Source organism: Schistocerca cancellata, chromosome 5 (assembly GCF_023864275.1).
Source record: "Schistocerca cancellata isolate TAMUIC-IGC-003103 chromosome 5, iqSchCanc2.1, whole genome shotgun sequence".
NCBI classification, from domain to species: domain Eukaryota; kingdom Metazoa; phylum Arthropoda; class Insecta; order Orthoptera; family Acrididae; genus Schistocerca; species Schistocerca cancellata.
In genome coordinates, this window is record NC_064630.1 from 374,019,795 (window position 1) to 374,038,321 (window position 18,527).

General features: G+C 47.5%; 1 protein-coding gene across 1 annotated transcript in view; it reads right to left on the reverse strand.

Annotated features, from left to right (window-relative positions):
- LOC126188545 (mucin-5AC-like) overlaps nucleotides 1-18,527 on the reverse strand; it is a 129,708-nt gene that overhangs the window by 32,439 nt on the left and 78,742 nt on the right. Inside the window, exons 3-4 of the mRNA XM_049930145.1 lie at nucleotides 16,121-16,278; nucleotides 12,029-12,433 (exon numbers count right to left, since the gene is read on the reverse strand). Of these exons, the coding sequence (XP_049786102.1) occupies nucleotides 12,029-12,433; nucleotides 16,121-16,278 (563 nt within the window). The remainder of the gene's footprint in view (nucleotides 1-12,028; nucleotides 12,434-16,120; nucleotides 16,279-18,527) is intronic.

Below are 18,527 nucleotides of genomic sequence, written 5' to 3' on the forward strand. Positions count from 1 at the left end.
ATTGAGGCGACATTCCATAAGCACGCAATTTCACTACAAGCCGCTTGTATGGAAAAAGCTTCTGAAAATCTAAGAATACGAAATCAATTTTAAATCCCTTGTCAATAGCACTCAACACTTCATGTGCGAGCTAGTTGTGTTTCACGAGATCGATATTTTCTAAATCCGTGTTGACTGTGAGTCAACAAACCGTTCTCTTCGAAGTTTATTCATAAAGTTCGAACGCAATATACACTCCTGGAAATGGAAAAAAGAACACATTGACACCGGTGTGTCAGACTCACCATACTTGCTCCGGACACTGCGAGAGGGCTGTACAAGCAATGATCACACGCACGGCACAGCGGACACACCAGGAACCGCGGTGTTGGCCGTCGAATGGCGCTAGCTGCGCAGCATTTGTGCACCGCCGCCGTCAGTGTCAGCCAGTTTGCCGTGGCATACGGAGCTCCATCGCAGTCTTTAACACTGGTAGCATGCCACGACAGCGTGGACGTGAACCGTATGTGCAATTGACGGACTTTGAGCGAGGGCGTATAGTGGGCATGCGGGAGGCCGGGTGGACGTACCGCCGAATTGCTCAACACGTGGGGCGTGAGGTCTCCACAGTACATCGATGTTGTCGCCAGTAGTCGTCGGAAGGTGCACGTGCCCGTCGACCTGGGACCGGACCGCAGCGACGCACGGATGCACGCCAAGACCGTAGGATCCTACGCAGTGCCGTAGGGGACCGCACCGCCACTTCCCAGCAAATTAGGGACACTGTTGCTCCTGGGGTATCGGCGAGGACCATTCGCAACCGTCTCCATGAAGCTGGGCTACGGTCCCGCACACCGTTAGGCCGTCTTCCGCTCACGCCCCAACATCGTGCAGCCCGCCTCCAGTGGTGTCGCGACAGGCGTGAATGGAGGGACGAATGGAGACGTGTCGTCTTCAGCGATGAGAGTCGCTTCTGCCTTGGTGCCAATGATGGTCGTATGCGTGTTTGGCGCCGTGCAGGTGAGCGCCACAATCAGGACTGCATACGACCGAGGCACACAGGGCCAACACCCGGCATCATGGTGTGGGGAGCGATCTCCTACACTGGCCGTACACCACTGGTGATCGTCGAGGGGACACTGAATAGTGCACGGTACATCCAAACCGTCATCGAACCCATCGTTCTACCATTCCTAGACCGGCAAGGGAACTTGCTGTTCCAACAGGACAATGCACGTCCGCATGTATCCCGTGCCACCCAACGTGCTCTAGAAGGTGTAAGTCAACTACCCTGGCCAGCAAGATCTCCGGATCTGTCCCCCATTGAGCATGTTTGGGACTGGATGAAGCGTCGTCTCACGCGGTCTGCACGTCCAGCACGAACGCTGGTCCAACTGAGGCGCCAGGTGGAAATGGCATGGCAAGCCGTTCCACAGGACTACATCCAGCATCTCTACGATCGTCTCCATGGGAGAATAGCAGCATGCATTGCTGCGAAAGGTGGATATACACTGTACTAGTGCCGACATTGTGCATGCTCTGTTGCCTGTGTCTATGTGCCTGTGGTTCTGTCAGTGTGATCATGTGATGTATCTGACCCCAGGAATGTGTCAATAAAGTTTCCCCTTCCTGGGACAATGAATTCACGGTGTTCTTATTTCAATTTCCAGGAGTGTATGTTCCAAAATGCTGCTGCGTATCGACGTTAATGATATGGGCCTGTAATTTAGTAGATTATTCTTACTACCTTTCTTGAATATTGGTGTGACCACGGTAACCATTGCTTAGCTTTGACTATGTATATACACATATATGTATATATACATATATAGACGTGTATATCTGATTTATGAACAGCTGTTCGACCATTGTACCCCATTCTTTTTAACTCTCTTCATACAACCGTTGTGCTAGTTAGACTGTTGGTAGTACTCTGTAACACACGTGTGATTCCTTCCGATGATTTCATGCGACTTTTTACAACTGCCCTCCGCAATCCTAGACGGGTCCTCTCCGTCAGTACATGAGATCTGCCTGGCCTTGGTACAGCTGTGGGTCTTCCTTCGTATTCCCAATTCACTACCACATCACCAACAGTCGACTTGGGCAGCTCTAGAAGGATTAAAGATTAAAATGTTCCTGCTGGATTTGTTACTGAGGTAACATTCAATGTCTCGTCCACTATATTTTCAGAAGGTGATATCCCACAGCTTTTACGTATTTGAAACATGTCGTACTACCGCCTTGAGCTGCAGGTAAAATACTTTATTTACATAACCAGTTTCACATGTCTGGCAATCATAAAGTTCTTATATACCAAATAAAATAATACACAAGTAACGTTATAAGCTTAAATTGTCACGAAAGTGTTAGCAAACGTAAATGTTAACAACAACTCAGTCGCAATGAAATGTCAGGTACTCGCATTAAAGTATTCACAGCCTCATGTTAGGCGAAATGTAAAATCATTGTTCTCAGATGATAAACGCATTAATTACACACTGAAAATAAAATTATATATCATAACTCAGTAATGCTCATTACGAAAGCCATATATCATGAAATCTAAATGGTTCACATTTGTGTCTGTTATCATTTCATTACTATGTTCGTTGTGCGAATAAAGCATTTTACCAGCAGCTCAATATGCCATTTTCCAAAGTCCACTTTCGAAATCACTGAACTCTCCTGACCAACTCATTCTGCTGGTATTGCATCTCTGCATCTTTACTGACAATACAATATTTCCCGCCTCTTTTTATACTGTCAGGTCCGCGTGTTGTGATATATGGGTGTGCGGACAATTCTGATCAGATAGCGTACATGTTCAAGTGCCCGCAGGGGCTCAGCATTCATTTGCTGGGTACGGACTTGGCTACCCCGGGGTTCCTGAGCTGGGGACTGGAAAGCGCCGCTAGTCCTCTGTCACCGTAAGCTCTGGGCAAACTTCAACGACCACCGTGCGGCGCTGCGCGGCGGTGGAATGTTGTGTGTCTCAGGGAGTGGGGATCTTGGCTTGACCGCCCGGATCGCGAGGATGGAATAAACCTCTATAAACAACCCCTCAATCTCAAGGTGTGCTGCGCGCCGATGAAATGCATGGCTGTTGAGGTAGAAAAGTCGTTACCGGGCAACCTCTGGGGAACCTGCCGCACCTGTTGTATAAGGCTAACCTAGGCATGCGGGGCTCTGTCTAGGTGGACTTCTAGTTCCCTAGCTGCTCGTGGGACCGAGATGGAACCCTCGAACTTTTATTCTTCTCCTGCCAGCGGAAAGGGTGGACCGCTGGTGGGTTCTAACACCCAATCCAACAAGAGGGCTCGTGTAGCCAGTCCTCCCGATTCAGTTACTCGTAACAGAATGCAAACTGCTTCGCAGAATGTGTTTCTCATAATTAAGAGAAAAGATGGGAGTTTCTAAAAAGTTTCGCCATTTTATATCCAGAAGGGCTTAGAAGGTATTGCTGGCACATTAAAGTCTGTAAAGCGCTTGCGAAATGGCACCTTGTTGGTTGAAACATCTAGCTTCCAGCAAGTCCAGAACCTTCAGAAGGCATAATTTCTTGGGGAGTTTGCGATAGAGACTGAATTTCACAACACCTTGAACTACAGCAAGGGTGTTGTGACTTGCAGAGATCTCGTTGACATTTCCCAAGACGAACTGAAGCCTTCTGACCAGGCCGTGGTTGCTGACATCATGGAACTTCCTGCCCCTTCCCGGGTCCAGTCTTGTGCACTGCCCAGCGCTGCTACACCCCCTACTGCTTCTGAGGTTTTGGCTCCAATGCCACCTCAGGCCAGAAAATCGAAGACAAAGGTGAAGACTCGCCCACTAAAGGAGACTGAAGTTATACAGTCTGCTGATGTGGATGTCATTCTCTCTGATGTCTCTCTCGACTCCTCTTCTGAGGCGATGGAGGTTGATGTCAAACTGGGGCAATCATCTCGCCCCAAAACTGAGCCCCCACCTGTTTTGGGCTCTCCTCCCCGACAGAAAGTGAGAATGAAGGTACTCCCACCCTGATAGATGGCTCCCATTATACAGTGGAACATGAATGGATTCCAGGCACATGTGAAGGAACTGAACCTCCTAGCACGGCAACGCCCCTTGTTCTTGTGTTTACAGGAAACGCATTTCAAACCATCTGGTGCTCCTGTACTAAGGAGCTATACGTTATATCGCAAATATGACCTGACTGGAGAAAGGGCCAAAGGCGGAGTCGCTGTGTTTGTCAATAATGACCACCTCTCCTCTGCTCTCCCCCTGGATACTGACCTGCAAGCAGTTGCAGTTGAAATTCATTCACCTCGGAGGCTTACCGTTTGCTCCCTTTATTTACCCCCTCTGGATGCAATGACCTTAGACGCTCTCACAGATCTTATCGACCAACTCCCCCGCCCATTTCTCCTCATGGGAGACTTCAATGCCCATCATGTCCTGTGGGGCTTCACTTCTCTTTGCGCTCGAGGTCGAATTTTGGAGAGCCTCCTAACATCTCAAGTGTTGTGCATCCTCAACACAGGTACTCCGACTCATTTCTCTACTGCTACAGGGTCATTCTCAGCCATTGACCTATCTTTCTGCTCTCCAACCCACACCGACTCTGTTCACTGGGAGGTCGTTGACGACCTTCATTCCAGCGATCACTTCCCTATCCACATTCATCTCCTGGATGGTGTATAGCTGGAGCAGCGGCCACCATTGTGGAAGATTGGCAGGGCTAACTGGCCACTGTTCACTCGGTTGGCTGTCTTTGACCGCCACAATAGCGTACAGGAATGGGTGGATCACATCACGCTTGTGATCCACCATGCTGCTGACCTGTCCATGCCACAGTCTTCTGGCACTCTTAAGCGGCGCCTTGTGCCTTGGTGGACAGAAGAGTGCCGTTCAGCCATCCGGGACAGGCGTGCGGCTCTTCGCCGATTTAAATGCCTCCCAACAGCGGTCAATCTTACCGCTTTTCGAATCGCGAGAGCCAGGGCACGCCGTGTCATTAAAGAGAGCAAGAAAAGGTCATGGCAGGAGTTCCTGGACTCCATCAACCGTTCCACTTGTTCCACAAAAGTATGGGAAGCCATCCGGAGGATTTCCGGTAAACGCAGCCGTTTACCAATCGCTGCAGTCCTGAACCAGGGATGCCTCCAAACGACACCCAGAGCCATTGTTCAGACGCTGGCAGAGCATTTTGCACAAAGTACTGCCACTGCAACCCAGGATCCAGCGTTTCGTCGCTACTGTGCGACTGTCGAAAGAGCGAACTTGGACTTTCGGTCGCTCAGTTCTGAGGCCTACAACTCCCCTTTCTCCATGTTGGAACTTGAATCGGCTCTTATCAGTAAGAGCCGATTCAAGTTCCAACATGATACTTCTGACACTGCACCAGGTTACGACCGCATCCGGTACTCCATGCTTCGACATCTGCCAGCGTCGTCAAAGGAAATCTTCCTCGAATGTTTTAATCTCATATGGCAGACAGGAGTGTTCCCCACCTCGTGGAGGGAGGCAATCCTCATCCCTCTCCTCAAACCAGGAAAGGACCGCACATGTCCTAGTAGTTATCGTAGTATCGCTTTGACAAGCTATGTCGGAAAGACCCTGGAACGGATGGTTAACCGTCATCTGGTCTGGCTGCTAGAGACCAGACAGCCGCTTTCAGTGTGGATTCCGAAAATTTCGGTCCACGGTCGACAACCTGACCCTCCTCGAGGCGGCTATTCAGCAGGCTTTTCTCCGTCAGCATCACTGTATCGGTATCTTCTTTGATATCAGTAAGGCATATGATACTACTTGGAGACACTGTATTCTTGCACAAATACATCAATGGGGCTTTCGTGGGCACCTCCCCATTTTCATTTGGTCTTTCCTGTCTCAGCGGTTTTTTCGGACCCGCGTTGGTAACACTGTCTGATCGCTTTGAGCTAGAGAACGGTGTCCCCCAGGGCAGTGTTTTAAGCGTTACCCTCTTTGCCATAGCCATCAACAGTATAACGTCTACAGTGAGGAGTCCAGTACAGTGTTCCTTGTTTGAGGACGACTTTGCTGTTTTCTGTTCCTCCTCCAGTGTTGCAACCGCGAGCCGTCAATTGCAGCTAACAGTGCGGCGGTTAGAGGAGTGGGCTGCAAAGACAGGTTTTCGGTTTTCTGCCGATAAGTGTGTTTGTGTTCATTTTAATCGTTCTCGTCGTCTTTTTACTTTGCCTGCCTTGCATATGGGGGATACTGTCCTACATTTTATAGACACAGTGCGGTTTCTGGGCCTAATTTTTGACTCCAGGTTGTCATGGCTGCCACAGCTACGTGACTTGAAAGCCAGAACGCTGAAGGCACTGAACATCCTCAAGTGCCTCAGCCACAGGTCTTGGGGAGCGGACAGGGCGCGTCTCCTTCAGTTTTATCGAGCTTTTGTGCGTTCACGGCTGGACTATGGGTGCACAGTTTATGGGTCAGCGAGGCCGTCTTATTTGCGGATCCTTGATGCTGTTCACCATGCTGGGATTCGACTGGCCACGGGTGCTTATCGGACCAGTCCCGTACCCAGTCTCTGTGCTGAGGCTGGCGAGCCGCCACTTACCATCCGGCGGCAACTCCTGCTGGTGCGCCAGGCATGTAAGTTTCTTGCAGCTCCCAGCTCGCCTGCTCACCGTCTTGTTGCCCATCCACCTCGCCCCCAGGCTACGTTGCCGTTTGGGATCCGTGTGCAACGTGTGCTAGAGTCGCTTGGTGTGGAGTCTGTACAACCCCAAATCCAGGGTTTTAACCGCCTGCCACCCTGGTTACTGATGAGACCCGGAGTGATTTTAGATTTATTGCAGTACAAGAGAGATTGCACTCCTGCCACCGTTTTTAATGCAGCATTTTCTGTCATTTTATCTGAGCACCACGACTATGTAGCTGTTTTTACGGATGGGTCGAAACAAGGGGATTCCGTTGGTTGCTCAGTTGTTTTTCCGGATCGTGTCCTCAAGGTCCGACTGCCTCAGACTTTTACTGTCTTTGATGCAGAATTGTCTGCGATCTTGCGGGCACTGGAGCAGATGAGACATTCTTCCTCTCCTAAATTTCTTGTCTGTTCCGATTCACTCAGTGCCCTTCACTCACTGCACCGTTTGTATCCGGCAGATAAAATAGTCCAGACCATCCAGGACGCCTTCCTCAGACTACAGCAACTGGGGAAGGTTGTAGCTTTCTGCTGGGTTCCGGGGCATGTCGGCATTGCTGGGAATGAAAGGGCAGATCTCGCAGCCAAGGAGGCGTGTCTCGCCCCACAAGTATCTCAGTGTGCTATCCCCCTGCACGCACTCACCTCGCTGTTGAGCTCACGAGTCATGCGTCGGTGGGAGGATGAGTGGCTGGAAGTGACTGACAATAAGCTCCGTATATTCAAGCCCACAACGCGTGTGTGGTGTACTTCCTTTCAGCCCCATCGACGGGTCGAGGTTCTCCTCACTTGGCTTCGAATGGGCCACAGCCCTATGACGCATGGCTTCCTGCTCCGGCGGGAGGACCCTCCAATTTGTGGTGCTTGTGGCGTTCAGGTCACTGTGCGCCACGTTTTATTGGATTGTGTTTTTTTTCTGACCAGCGGGCCGCGGCTGACTTGCCAGCGGACCTGCCATCTCTTTTAAGCAACACTCGGACGAATGTCGTTAAAGTTTTAAAGTTCTGTGCTATGTCAAATGTTTTTACAAAGATTTTAGGGAGAGGATTTTAATTTGCTCACTGTGTGACAAGCTCGCCCATATTTTATGTAAGTGGCCAGCCAATGACAATTTTGAGTGGCATTCTTGTTGCTATGTTTTCCCTTTCCTTCGGTTTTACTTTCTTATGTAGTATTTTCCTTCTTTTCCTGCTTTCTTTGAGTGTGTTTTTCAGTTTTATTAGGTCTGTCCACATTCGTTCCTTTTAATGTGTGTCAGGGCGCTGATGATCTCGATGTTGAGCGCCCATAAGCCCCAACACCCACACATACATGTTCAAGTGTCGTCTGCTTCGGTGTGGTCACATCAGGATTGAACCCAGTTTTGACGCCGTGCGGTCTCGGGCTCCTTGTCACGGTTCACGCGGCTCCTCCCCCCCCCCCCCTTCCCCTCCCGCCGTCACCGTCGGAGGTTCGAGTCCTTTCTCGGGCATAGGTGTATAGGTGTGTGTGTTGTCCTTAGCGTTAGTTAATTTAAGTCAGGTTATGTAGTGTGTAAGCTTAGTGACCGATGACCTCAGCAGTTTGGAATCATAGGATCTTATCACTAGTTTCCAAATTTTTTCCAGTTTCGACAGTGACAAACGAGGTAATTATTTGCTTACTTTTCATTTTCATTTATTCGTTCTGGTCGTACATGCAATATTAGAAGCTAGAAATGGAACAATCTTACCGCAATGGCGAGGAACGGTGCTAGCGCACGTCATCACGTGAAAGGCCCTATACTTTCGATGCGTGAAAGAAAGCCTAGAAGAGTAGCACCTGTGTGGAAATGCCTAATGGCTGAAGTGACTGCTCACAAAAACCTGAGGGTCCTGTTTCGAGTCTCGATCTGGCAGGCATATTCCACTAGCATGACATATTCGTTAGACTGAGTTGGTTACTGGTATGTTATTTACGCAAATTCACGGTAAATTTTGGTATCAACATGATTCCGTAAATCCATTGGTGATGATTAAAACTGCAGCATCAAGCGTGATAGCAAATAATAAAATTTTATGTATTGCCTGGACTCTTAATTCTAGGAAGACTGCTTGATTAACTTTTATGTGATTTGGGGGAATGCATACACACTATGCGATCAAAATATCCGGACACCTGGCTGAAAATGACTTACAAGTTCGTGGCGCCCTCCATCGGTAATGCTGGTGTTGGCCCACCCTTAGCCTTGATGACAGCTTCCACTCTCCCATGCTTACGTTCGATCAGGTGCTTCAAGGTTCCTTGGGGAATGGCAGCCCATTCTTCAGGGAGGGCTGCACTAAGGAGAGATATCGATATCGGTCGGTAAGGCCTGGTACAAAGTCAGCGTTCCAAAACATCCCAAGGCGTTCTACAGAATTCAGGTCAGGACTCTGTGCAGGCCAGTCCGTTACAGGGATGTTACTGCCGTGTAACCACTCCGCTACAGGCCGTGAAGGTGCTCGATGGTGTTGAAAGACGCAATCGCCATCCCCAAATTGCTCTTCAACAAGGGGAAGCAAGAAGGTGCTTAAAACATCAATGTAGGCCTGTGGTGTGATAGTGCCACGCAAAACAACAACGGGTGCAAGCCCCTTTCCAAGAAAAAAACTACCACACCATAATACCACCGCCTCCGAATTTTACTGTTGGCGCTACACACTCTGGCAGATGACATTCACCGGGCATTCGCCATACGCTCACTCTGCCACCGAATCGCCACGTTGCTTACCGTGATTCGTCACTCCAATCAACCTTTTTCCACTGTTCAATCGTACAATGTTTACGCTCCTTACACCAAGCGAGGCCATTTACCGGCGTGATGTGTTGCTTATGAGCAGCCGCTCGACCATGAAATGCAAGTTTTCTCACCCCCCGCCTAACTGTCACATTACTTGCAGTGAATCCTGATACAGTTTGGAATTCCTGTGTGATGGTCTGGTAGAAGTCTGCCTATTACACATTACGACACTCTTCAACTGTCGGCGGTCTCTGTAAGTCAACAGACGAGGTCAGCCTGTACGCTTTTGTGCTGTACGTGTCCCTTCACGTTTCCACTTCACTATCACATCGGAAACAGTGGACCTAGGGATGCTTAGGAGTGTGGAAATCTCGCTTACAGACTTATGACACAAGTGACACCCAATCAGCTGACCACGTTCCAAGTCCGTGAGTTCCGCGGAGCGTCCCATTCTGCTCTCTCACGATGTCTAATGACCACTGAGGTCGCTGATATGAAGTGCTCGGCAGTAGGTGGCAGCACAATGCACCTAATATGAAAAATGTATGTTTTTGTGGGAGTCCGGATACTTTTGATCATATAGTATAGTTGATAATTATGGCAGAAACAAAGGCTCCATTCCGGCTGTCAATCGAGTAGAACTGGGTTTCGATGGCAGATACAGGTACGTCATTCCACGCTGCTTCAGTTCTACGCCAGAGATCAGCACCTGCTCTGACTGGCGAGTAGTGACGTAACAGTCTGTCTGCAACCCACGACCAGAGGTATTGTGGATCAGGACAGAACGGGAAACATGCGGGCTTGCGTTATCTTGTTGAAATGAAATATCATGGAGACCTCGAAAATTGAAAAATCCGCTGCCTGAACACATTACAAATGCAACGCCTGCCGTCTGAATTACAGGATATGAGTACCAGTGGTAATCGTGCCGTATACCAAATGGGACGCCGAACCGGGCTTGGCCTGAATGACCCGAAACTAATGCAAAGCGTGCTCCTGCTGCTCATTACACTGCGAACTCTCGTTGAAGACAGTGAGATGTGTGGGAATCAACGCCCCGGGAAAGGGAATGGTTTCATTGAAGTCCTTTATGCCACCCCCTGAGGCGTTTTCGTGCCGATTCCGAATGATGGTATGACTGTAACGTTTTCCCCGCCCACTCATAAGAAAATAGCGTTATTTCAACGCTGTGCTTCGTAATTCTAACCTCCATCTAAGAGGGGTCAAAAAGAGGGGTGAAATGTGAGTAAGGGTGGTTGTGCCGACCTTGTCATCGTGTGAAACGTTCATTTTGGCGTTGGGTTTAGTTGTGGTGAAATTTGGTGCCAGTGTGACGTCATTAAATCACCTTTCACAGGAACTTCTGAGCTCTGCCTTTTTTTTCGTTTGTGTCGGCACCGTACTGTATGTAGCGTCGCCGAGCCGAAGGGTAACGTCGCGGGGCGCCACACGTTTCAACCATCGCAGAGGAAGGTTGTATACTCGTTTGATAGAAATTTCAAACTTAAGCGTCGCAATGAGTGGGAATTAAGGGGTTTCAAGAAAACTGATCGTTTAATTCTATTGCGCAGTATACTTCGCGCAGTTGCGCTAAACTTGCATATCCAAGCACGTAATATAATTCACGTGAATAGGACGTTTATTGCTTGCCGCCTTCGTGATTTTGCTGTTTTAATGGTCAGCAGTGTATTAAATTACGTATATTAACGTCGTTACGTCGTTGTCGACGCTGTCTGATGGTCGAGGGAAGCAGCGTCATTTTTCGTGTTTTGTTTTTTTTAATATATATATATATATATATATATATATATATATATATATATATATATATATATATATATATATTTCCAGTGAGTCTAGCGCATACAACGAATGCAGACTCATAGCGCAGGGAAAATTGACATCGTAAATTAGGAATATGGATTTTTCTGAAGTGCCTGAATAAATAAAGTAGTAATGTTTAGTTTGATCATAGACTCAACATTTTACAGAAAATAATACGTCGATCACCGAGCGAGGTGGCACAGTGGTTAGCACAATGGACTCGCATTCGGGAGGACGACGGTTCAATCCCGCGTCCGGCCATCCTGATTTAGGTTTTTCGTGATTTCCCTAAATCGCTCCAGGCAAATGCCGGGATGGTTCCTTTGAAAGGGCACGGTCGACTTCCTTCCCCATCCTTCCCTAATCCGATGAGACCGATGACCTCGCTGTTTGGTCTCTTACCCCAAACACTCCAATCCAATCCAATACCTCGATCCCATAAATTTTCGTAAGAGACAGAGTATTCGCATGATTCAGTGCATCGTGCTAGACAAGTGATGTCGTTTATTGACATTTTTCAGTCCCATCAGCGGTGGTCCGCCTTATATGCCTTCTTCTTTGTGGTGTGACAACGACAGAGCATAAGCATTCTGAGACAACTGGAAGCTGTTTTGAAAGCGACGGTTTTCCTGCACCGTATTAGGTATTGTAATGTATTGTGTCTGTGGTGATTCCCACCCCCTATTTGAGACGCACCTGGTGAGGCGGCGGCAATCGCCTGGTGGCTGGTGTACTGCGACGAGACTGCGGCCGGGTGCTGACGGTGCTGCGTCGACAGCACGTAGTCCGGCTGCTGCTGTGGTTGCTGCTGCTGGTACTGTTGCGGCTGCTGCTGCTGCTGCTGCTGGTAATACGTCTGTCGCTGAGGTAGACTGCTGAAGGCGTCCTGCTGTGCCTGTGTCTGCGGTTGGGCCTGCGGCTGCTGGGGGAAGAACTGGAGCTGCTGCGTCGCCTGCTGCTTACTGCCGCCAAAGTACGCGTCGCTGGAGAAGGGCGGGAAGCTGATGTAGGAGGAGGCGGAGCCCGCGCCGGGCCCCTCGAGCAGGAAGTCGGAGGCGCGCGGGGGCGGCAGCAGCGAGTGCAGGTAGTAGGGCCCGGGGTGCGTCTGCTGCGCCGCCGACAGGTCGCGGCTGTCCTCGGGGAAGGCGGCGGGGGGCGGCTGGTCGCGCGGCGGCGGCACCAGGCGGCCCGAGAAGCCCGCGTTCTGGTCGCGCCGAGGGCCCACCGCACTGCAACACGGACACCACCTCAGCACTCGTAATGGAACGGAATAAGAAGATAGCTAGGCCCCAGTACATTTTAACAAACATATCTAGATTGATCCATTAAATTTCGGGTGTTCAGTCGTATAAATTCCACTTCTTCTCATATTTCTGCCGTATACAGTTCGGCCCTCTTCAGAGTAAACCCAAAGACTGCTTCACACAGTTGGTTTGAATCGTACTTGACAAATAGAGTGCAAAAGGCTGTGTTGAATAATTCTGGTAATCTCAGAAAGGTAGGAAGGTAGTAACTGTGGATAAATCACAAATGGAGTCCCACAGGGTTTAGTTTTGGGTCCACTCCTATTCTTTATACATGTGAATGACCTACTTACCACCCAACAAGCAAAATTTCTACTTTTTTTCAGACGATACTAGTGTTATTATAAATCCCATTAGAGAGAAAGCAACAGAAGAGTTAGTAAATAATATTTTCCATTGAATTATTAAATGGTTGTCTGAAAATGGACTCCGCCTTTTTTTTATTTTATTTTATTTTATTTTTTGAAAGAACATACTGTATTCAGTTCTGTACAATAAACAGAGACACATGTAGCACATTAGCAGGAGTGAGTAAATAGGCTAGAATACCCCAAATTTCTGGGTGTACATAGTTGAAACTTTGAACCGGAAGAAACAAATTAATGAGCTTCTCAAACAATTTAGTTCAGCTTATAATTGCTGATTTTGGTAATAAACGTATCAAACTCCTGACATATTTTTCACATTTACACTCAATAATGTCGTACAGCATTATTTTCTGGGGTAACTCACCACTTATGAAGAAAATATGGATTACACAAAAGCGAGCAGTACAAATAATGTCATGTCTACAACGTGGATGTCATGTAGATACCTCTTCAAAGAGTTACGCATTTTAACTGTGCCATCACAATACATATTGTCGCTAGTGAAATCCATCGTAAATAATCGATCACAATTTGGAACAAACAGTGATGTATATGCCTACAACACAAGAGCAAAAAAGTCCTGTAAAATGACTCGTTCCTCATTATTTCGATAAAAAATCGTTCAGATATCCAGTGTAAGGTTAACTAACTAACTGAAGCTACAGCACTCATTCCGTCCTCTCAAACTCTCCGACCGTGTCATTATGCATGCGGTCACAGATACAAGAGCGTGCTGCCAAGTAATGCCTCCGATTTTTTTTCCGTTCTCAATATTGTGTTTAACCGAGGACCTAGAAACGACGGAGAGCCTTCGTCCCGCCGTAGCCCTCAGTGGTTCACAACCCCAGAACAGGCCACAGCATTCCACCCACCCCACCGCCGCCCCACACCGAACCCAGGGTTATTGTGCGATTCGGCCCCCAGTGGACTCCCCTGGGAACGTCTCCTACCAGACGACTGTAGCTCCAAATGCTTGCGTGGTAGAATAATTATGGTGTATGCGTACGTGGAGACAGTGTTTGCGCAGCAATCGCCGACATAATGCAACTGAGGCGGAGTAGGGGAACCTGCCCGCATTCGCCGATGCAGATGGAAAACCGCCTTAAATACCATCCACAGGCTGGCCGGCACACCGGACGTCGACACTAATCTCCCGAGCGGATTCGTGCTGGGCACCGGCACGCCTTCCCACTCGGGAAGGAGCGCGTTAGACCGCGCGGCTAGCCGGTCGAGCTCTCATAATTGGTTTCTGGTATTACATCTTAACAATATTACTCTGTCGACTTTGCCACTTCGGCGACGCAAGCTGCAACCCTCTGCTGCTGGAGGGCTCCGAACTGTAACCTCTAACAAGGTGGTGCGTGACGTAATTATATCGGTGAGTGAGAAACAGCGTGCTGTAATCGAGATTATAACTCCAGAAACTTTCGTTCATACATCGAGCACCCTTTCCTTCAGCATGACAATACCAAACCAGATACGAGCGCCGCGAAATCTGCAACAATCCGACGCCTTGGGTTTACTGTCGTCGATCTTCCTCCATACAGTACCGGCTTCGCACCTCCGATTTTTTTTCTGTTTCCAGAACTTAAAGAACGCCTTCGAGGACTTCACTTCGATAGTGATGAAGCTACGCAGGCAGAGGTGAGGTTGCGGGTTAATCAACAAAATCAGACATTCTACAATGACGGTATTAAGAAACTGTACTCTTGCTGGAAGGAATGCGATTGTCGCCAGGGTGGTAACGTTGAAAAATAAAAGTGTAGTCACTAATAAGAAGGATGAAGAATGTTAATAAAGTATTTCTCTATCCTGCAGACATTACTAATCGAGACACAAAGGAATTAACGACATCTAGCTGTTAGTGGGCGTTAATACAGATCAATGGGGAAAGTTAAAAATCTGTGCTGCACCGGGTTTCGAACCAGGGCTTCCTGCTAAGTAGGCAGATACACTGTCAGCTGCACCCTCCGGTCACGAACTATCCTACGACGTCTCCCACGAGACCCAAATTCTCAATTTATCCACACATTGCTGACCTAACGCCCCTGCCCATTATCCTCATTATTCGTGAAGTTTGCGCTGACCACTGTGTCCCTACTGTGTCCGGATGGCTTACAAGGGAAGGACGTCAGACACGGCCTACATATTCGGTTCATTTTCGAGAGGTCGTTTGTGTTTGAACAAAACGAAAGGACTGTAAGATATTTTGGCTCACTTGCTCCCATATTTTGAGAAAACCCGCTTAAAGTTCATGACACTAAATCGATTCAAAATTAACTGGATCGGTAGGTAATTGTAAACTGAGTATTTTTCTGCTTTCTGAAAAATCAAGAAAACAAACTTTTACGACTGTCGCTTATACACACATCAAGATAAACATGCTTCAGCGAAAGTGACGCTAGGCGAGCGACAGCCGGCACGGTAGTTCAGTGCGTTCGGTCAGAGAGCTGGCTGGCTTCTGTAACGTTAATAAATAAATAAATCAAAATAAAGAAACCTGAGTGAGGGATTCAAAGATGAACTTGACTAGGTGTCATGAGACGTCCTCCCAGACCGAAAGCCGAGAACAATAATGAAAAAAGTGAAGGGAAAAAATGATGAAGACATCTGGTTCACGAGCGGAGATTCCGTATTCGATTCCTATAGGGATACTGCATCTTTATTTTATTTTTGCATATGTAACTTTTGGAAAAATGAAATGATCGTGTGGCATTGATGCCCTGGAGGTCCCACCCAGGAGTGTTCGCTCACCGGGTTGTAAGTCTTATTTTAGGAGACGTCCTATTGGACGACTTGCGTGGCAGGTTACCACTCAGCCAACCAGGCGGACGTACCTTTTGGAATTGATTGGAATTAAATGATTCATAACGTAAATAAATCTATAGGAAGTATAGCAAACAAATAATATTCCAAACAGTTTTATTGTTGAATAACTACAATTTCCATCATAACATCATAATCCGACCGGTTTTTCAGTTTATGTGAAGAAAAACAGTACTTCGGAAGACGTGCCATATTTGTATGAAATGGCAAGTAGTTCACTTGGTTGTACCTCGGAGGACCGCAATCCCCCTCTTGCGCTGAAGGCAGAACTGTGAACGCCCCACTCTACTCTCTTGAATTCCCCCAGAAGTGTCGCCACTGTCCATCCGCCCTACGCTAACGTGTTACCATGAGGCACCCGGGTGGTCTTGACCTGAGACTGTACGTTATGACGAGAGCGGGAGTAGAGCGGACGTACCTGAAGGAGGCGAGCACGCTGGGCGTGGGCGTGGTGGCCACCTTGCGGCGCTCGGCGTCCTCGAGGTGCGCCCTCAGCTTGTCCAGCACGGGGTGGCCCACGGCCTGCGTGCTGTAGCGCGGCTGCTCCGTGCTGCCAGCCACCGGGCGCCAGCCGTCCTGCAACACAGCCGCAACCATACACTTACTAAATAAAAACTAGACCGCGCATTGGCGCTAGTGTCGCGTTCCCATATTGAACGTGGCAGAAGCCGCCAGCTGCAGGGAAACAGTGCGTAAGAATGGTTCGTTCGTTGCTACTTTTAATTGTAACAGTAAGAATGGAAGCAAAGACGAAGACGGAAACAATGTTACATTTCACAGGTCAGTCATTTCTGGTTGTTTGTTACTTTCTATTACTTGTATATAGTATTTTCATGGGGAAATAATACATCACGAGCGTTTGTTTTTGTTTAGGTTTCCCCTTACAAATGATTTTCTAAATCTGAAATGGATAGTTGTTACTCGGAGAGAGAACCTCCAACCGACAGCAAATCATTTGCTGTGCTCTCTTCATTTTGAAGAGAGTTGTTACATGGAAAATTATGTAAATAGGCGTCAGCTGAAGGACGTGCTATACCGACAGTATCTGGATTTCCAACTCATTTGAAAAAGGTATAGTGTCCTGGAAATCGTGCAATATAGGCCTAGGTTAAATAGTGTGGAAATACTGTCAGTGTAACCTTTTCCAGGTTACCAAGGCAAGGAAACCTCCAAAGCCATGAACATGATAGGTATTTAGATTTTTAATCGAATATATATTAAGTATGAAGCAGAGGTAGGTCGAATAATTGCGTTTAGATACTTAACATGTGTTGTCAGGTGGTGATTATACTTTGTAAATGGTCAAATATTTGATCAATTGTTGCAAACTCAATCACTTTCAGAGGTGCTGTTAGTGTTAAAAACTAATGTGCGAATGAAATTCCTACGGTATTTAAAGTTATATGGATTATTACCATTAATCATACCAAAATTCGAGTGTAGACAATACTGTGCTAAACAAAGGTAAGCGTGCAGAATGTACACAATAGTCAGCAAAAAGCAAACAGGACCCGACAGGAAAATTACGTGAATTAAATAATAATCATACTCTCTGCTACTTTAAAAGTTTTATGTAATTATCTAATGCAAATAACTCGATGTAAACTCGCTCTTTTAAGAGCCTTACATTCTTAAATTTCGCGACTCTATGCAGACATATTTCGGAAATTAGGAAATTTTATTCATTTAAGTATACTTTTAAAATAGACTCGAATACTCAGTATTTTTTTTTAAACAAACATGTGTTTAATTTGTGCTTCAATTTGCTCTTGTTGCGTCTCATACACTTCAAATCACAACCCCAGTACTAGGATTCATCCCTGCTTCAATTGGGGGACAGTTGCCTCGCTTCTCCGCTACGGCGTGGTAGGGGCTTGTCCACAACATCCATATACCTCACTGTGCCGCAGCGTGCCGTACTATCTGCTACTCACCTTGTAATGGAGCTGGTCATCGGTAAACAATTTTATTTTCAGTATACGACTCGAAACATTCATTAAAGTCACCACCCAGACCAATAACAATACGAACTAATGATTCTCATTTATGTACGGTAAAGAATAAATTGATCACATTACAATGTAAAAAATGTAACGAAAAGTCGTTTCAGACAAAACAGTGTAATGCTAAAAATGTGTTAAACATACAGTGAAGCACCAAAGAAACTGGTATAGGCATGCGAATTCAAATACAGAGATATGGAAACAGGCAAAATACGGTGCTTCGATCGGAAACACCCGCATAAGACAACAAGGGTCTGGCGTAGTTGTTAGATAAGTTACTGCTGCTACAATGGAAGGTTATCAAGATTTTAGTGAGTCTGAACGGTGGTGTTATAGTCTCCGCAGGAGCGATGGGACACAGCATCTCCGAGTTAGCGATGAAGTGGGGATTTTCCCGTACGACCATTTCAGAGTGTACCATGAGTATCACGAATCTGGTAAAAATCAAATCTCCGACACCGCTCCGGAAAAATATCCTGCAAGAACGGGACCAACGACGACTAAAAACAGTCGCTCAACATGACTGTAGTGCAACCCTTTCGCAATTTGCTGCAGATTTCAATGCTGGGCCGTCAATAAGTGTCAGAGTACGCACCATTCAACGAAACATCATCGACATGGGCTTTCGGAGGCGAAGGCCCACTCGTGTACCCTTGATGACTGCACGACACAAAGCTTTACGTCAACACCGACGCTGGACTGTTGATGGCTGTAAAGGCTGTAAACACGTTGCCTGATCAGACACGTCTCGTTTGAAATCGTATCGAGCAGATGGACGTGTACGGGTATGAAGACAACCTCATGAATCCAAGGACCCTGCAT